The sequence below is a fragment of the Aptenodytes forsteri genome, unplaced genomic scaffold, assembly GCF_000699145.1.
Source record: "Aptenodytes forsteri isolate BGI_AS27 unplaced genomic scaffold, ASM69914v1 Scaffold323, whole genome shotgun sequence".
Classification (NCBI taxonomy): Eukaryota; Metazoa; Chordata; class Aves; order Sphenisciformes; family Spheniscidae; genus Aptenodytes; species Aptenodytes forsteri.
This window is the reverse complement of record NW_008795323.1, coordinates 208,080-213,005: the sequence shown is the minus strand read 5'-3', so window position 1 is coordinate 213,005 and position 4,926 is coordinate 208,080. Positions and strand designations below refer to the sequence as shown.

The 4,926-nt window shown below is 48.2% G+C and overlaps 1 protein-coding gene across 1 annotated transcript; it reads right to left on the bottom strand.

The window, feature by feature from the left end:
* Window positions 1-2,376: 2,376 nt before the first annotated feature.
* Window positions 2,377-4,911, bottom strand: DDT (D-dopachrome tautomerase; the record flags this gene model as incomplete). Its single annotated transcript, XM_009280026.1, has 2 exons — window positions 2,377-3,826; window positions 4,727-4,911. Coding segments are annotated over 2 exons (258 nt in total), but the record flags the coding sequence as incomplete, so codon positions are not given.
* Between the last annotated feature and the right edge of the window lie 15 nt (window positions 4,912-4,926).

Here is a 4,926-nt window from a genome sequence, read left to right as displayed (position 1 = left end):
GTCTCCACGGCAACCTCCTCCGAACCCCCGGAGCCCCGCGCGCCAATAAAGAGGTTGCTCATTGGCCGAGCAGCCGTTCCTTAGACAGCCAATCGGAACGCTGGGGACAGGGAGGCGGGAGAGGGGCGGGCGGAGCCGCAGTTAGAGCTGGGGCTGACAGGGGCCGAGGCCTCTGCTGGCGCGGGGCAAAAGCTCAAGTAAATTCCGGATGCCCTTTCCAATGGGTTTGGAAATCGTCCCAAAGTTACTGGTTTTCCCTAAAACTTGCCGTGGTGCTAGCTGGAGACGGCAACATGCTTTTATGACCCTGGGAGGTGTTTCTGTGCGATGGCAGCAGGACGGTGTGAGGCAGTGACCCAAGCCAAACAGTAACTGCGACAGCTCCCGGTGGAAATAATTCTATTTAAATGTAAGGTGATCATATTGCAGCGAGTCTTAAAATCTGCAGCCCCACACAAGCCCTCCTGGTGCAGGCACCGTGTCAGGACAGCCTCTGAGCAGACACAGACTGATAAGGGCACACGGGCCTTGCTCCATCTGTGGGATATAACCACATGTTTAAAGCCACCTCTTGTCACAACAGGACACATCACACTGATGAAGTTAAGCTTGTGCTCAGGCGTTTCACCGAATCGGCACTTAGCACTGTAAGGAAGAGTCCTCTTCGTCCTAAATGTATGAACTCTAGGGTCATGGCCATTTGTGGGAGAAAATAACGCCCATCTTTCCATCATGACAAACTAAGAACAGGGTTGCCGAGAACAGCAGCATCACACTGTTGTGCTTGGAGAATAATTTCAAAAGCTATCGTGATTCCGTAATACTTTTCTGTCAGGAGTGCCCTTCAGCGTGCTCAGGGCCTCACTGGCCCTCTCTTGTGTAAATACCAGAAAGACTGTCTTCACTTCAAAGATTTGAAGTTAGGAAATGGTTACACAGTGTTCAAAATCAGGTCGTTGCCTTTGAATTTGCAAACATGCTACAGAGAGTTCTCAAACAAACCAACAGAGGCCATTTCTGGGAGCAGAAATATTAGTCAACCTCAGGAGGTTAAGCCTAGGAGGTGACAGGGTCAGTACGACAGCAAAAAAGATCCACCGTAGCTGGGAGATACTAAATCCAGATGTCAGGCGGGCTCCATCCCACGGAAGAGGGACAATCTGCACGTAGCGTTCAAGGGAAAGGGATTTTATAACACTACTGCTGAGCCCTAGATGAGGGTGGTGTATCTGATTTTCTCCAACTAGGAAACAAGCAACAGAGATGTGAGAAAAGGTTTCCTGCTTCTGTTGGTTTCTGTGTGTGTGCTCTAGGTGAGTTTCAGGGGGCTGCCCTTTGCAGTGTATCCTTCTCGAGCCCTAAAATATTATACAAACCTACTCTAACATTAGCTCAGTGGAGGAAAAATAGGCCATCCCTTCAGATCAATGTGAACATAAAAAGTATATTCAGCACCAGCAGTTTATGAAGGAAAACAGCCAGCCGCAAGCTCATAGGACTCTCAGAAAGAATCTCATTCTGTGCTGACAGACACCAGCACCAAAAATGTATCAATTGGCTCAGACCACGGCACAAACAGTTCCTAACCAAATGATCCTCTGATTAATATTTTAACTGCTCTTACAAAAAAAAGCTCAAAGTCCATGAACCATAAAATTCTCAAGATGGTCCTTGACCCAGCACTTTGGCCGTGATTTTGCATTATTCTAGGACTTTTTGTCAGATAACGCCAGAATGCAGATACACCGTGGAAACGGGTGGGAAAGTCACACTGAGGACCCATTTTATTCAGACATCTTTGCATGGCATACTCTTTTCTAAGCTTTCCCTCTCCTTCCTTATCTCTTCCTGCTCAGCTCTGCAATGCTGGGAAAGTCGCTCCCAGGCAAGAGCCCACACGGGGAGCAGCCGAGGGTGAGAGGAAGGCACAGAGCCTGCGGCAGTGCCTAGCAGTGGCCAACATGGCCCGAAAAAGGAGAGCTGGGGCACGGGGCAGACCAGGGTTTCTCTAAAGGAAACAAAGGCTTTGGCAAGAGTTTGTGCTTGTTCCTTTCATTTCACCTCCAGGAAATGAGCTGTCTGCAGATCAGAATTAAAGCGACATAATTTTCTGCATTTCAGAGTATTCACCTTCAGGTTGGTCAAGCCCTTTTGCAAAGCCAGGGCTGTCCACCCTCTTCCCTGCAACAGAGCACTCCTGAGTTACACGTGTGTCTCAGACTCAGTTCACCTACCTGTTCGTCACCCGAGTTTCAAAACTTTTAGTTGAAAAGACCTCCTGAGAAAGTGCAGGGACCTGGGCAGCCATGATACCTGACTCCAAGTGCTGGGAGCTAAAAACCCCAACATTGTAAGCCAATAAACCAACACTTATCAAAAGAGGCTTTGATACATTTTATTAACCAGACAAAGTGCAGCCCCCCTAGCCTGATACACAAATTTGTTTGGTATTACAGTCCTGACAGATTTTGCAAACATAGAAGATGTTTATGCTGCATAGGGAACAACCAACTTCAAATGGTAATTAGAAGGAATATTTTCAACTATCTTGAGACCTCGTCATAAGCAAATAAAACTCCAATCAGAATGACAAAGGAGTGCAGAAGCACCCTTCAGCCTTGCGTTCCCATGGACCTCCATGTCCCAAGGGCATGCTCTCAGTTCCTCTGAGCTCCCTGTCTGCGACCTGACCAAGTCACAAAGTGGAAAGGAAACTGATAAATGTTTTCATTATCAGTGGAAGGCAGAGATAACATTATACATAAAAAGTACCATGCTTTTGTTTTAATAAAATGCCACATGTATTCCAGTTATAAAGTGAGGGAGCATATGGGTCCTGAACACCCAAAACACTTCCCTGCAGGGACAGTGAGCTGAAAACACCATCCACAGAACACAGTGAGATGCTGCATCATCCCAAAACTCCCTGTAACACCAGGATGAGGAAAAGTATTTTGAACAACTGGGTGAATGACAGGAATTAAAGCTAGCAGTAGCAGAACCTTCAAAGTATTTTCCTGTGGCACAGTGCAATTCTTCACAAGCAAGTCCCTCCTCTACACACTGCCATTGGCACACAAACATTCAGCCGTGAAAATCTTGCAGACAAGTAAAACTGTAGGAGCAGCCACCGTGGGTGGCGATGGCAGAGCACAGAGCACAAGATCTGACATGAGCCTTAAATAAACAATTATATAAATGCATAAACTTCCCTTCCAATAATCACACCCCTTTCCAGAAAGGAGTTTTGGGGAGCATGAAAAGAGAAGAATTTGTCTCCCAGGTCTTCTTAGTCAGCCTGGGACCCTTCTGCTGCCACAGAGAAACAGAAAGAAGGCTCTTTCTGCCTTCCAAAGTATGAGGAAATCTGGATGAACCCAAGAACCCCTCTGGTCCTCAATAAAGCCAAATGTGTTCTGGAATTAAACTTATTGCTGCTACAAGAGAGCTTTTTCTAGGCCCACGTGTGGCCATCATCAGATTGCAATGGCTTAGCCATAGGCACCAGGAGAGCCTTTGGGCTACGAGACAGGCTTGAGACAAAGACCTTGAACTATTTTAGTAAAATCAGTACAGCTGATTGCCCCACTCTTCAGCTTTGTGTGCACGGGATGCAAAGACAAAAGTGAATCATACAGGTGAAGGTGCAGAGCTACACAGATTTGATCGTAAGAGGAAACAAGTAGATAGATGGAGCTGGTCATCTCTGAGTTGTCTTCACCATTGCTTTGTTCCAACTGGCCGCTCAAGGGATCACAGGAATGTCATGACTGTTCTGTTCTTGCCGATCTGCCAGGGCTCCAGTGGGTAAAAGCGGATGACAATCCTTTTTGGGTATAAGAGCAAAAATGAAGTGGACAGGAAACATTATTTTACAATTAAATATTATCCCTGCCCAGTTTGCAACAAGGTAGATCTGCGCTAAGCTCTTGCTGGCTCACAATTAAATATTATCCCTGCCCAGTTTGCAACGAGGTAGAAGATCTGCACTAAGCTCTTGCTGGCTCACGCTTCACGGTGTTAATTTAACAGAGGCAAAAATAAGCTGTGTACGGGTAGGGTACAAACAGGTGCCAGACTTCATCCACGCAAACTGAAAAGCAGACTGAATTTCAACACTGTTTTTATGAGATACTTGTCCATTTCAGAAGAACCCAAGCAGCTCATAATCTTGTCAGGTATTTACCCTGACAGCACCAAAAGGCAGGGAAATGCTATTACTCTTCTTGGGGAGATGGGGAAAAGGGGCACGGAGGGACATGGCTTACCTTCAGGAACAGCCTTGTTTCAGCATTTGGCATGGTGACCCCACTGTGAAGCTCTACCAATTCCCACCGGGTTTTGCACCAATTACACCAGCTGGAACTACTCATCTTCCAACAACAGTCGTTCTCAGACTGTTCAATGAGTGCAAACCAGTCCGTGGTTTTATCTGGGCCTCAATCATGTGTCTGGGATTCAGCATCCAAGAGCACTTAATGTTTGCGATCTAGCCTTGGATCTACATTACATCTTAATCTCATGGAGGACCTGAAAACCTACATTGTCATCATCACTGAACATCTTCCCGTACTTCTGTTTGCTGTGTTTCATACAAGACATAAACCTGACAGAAGAGGTGCTCTCCCTCTCCCTGCCCCCAGGGGTAGGCACGGAGTCCTCGCCCCCCAGGGCGACGGAGGTGCCGAGGCAGAGCCCCCCCTCCCCGGGCCGGGCCCGCACTCACCGCTCGGGGCCGAGGCCCAGCTGCGCCGTCAGGAAGTCGAAGAAGCGGGCGCTGTGCCGCTGGTTCTGCTCCGCCGAGCCCACCACGCCGATGGAGGAGACGAGCAGCTGGGCGCAGGGCTCGGCCGAGCCCGACAGCACCATGGGCAGCCCGCTCCGCACCGTCACGTTCACCCGCTGCCGGCACAGGCCCCGTCAGTC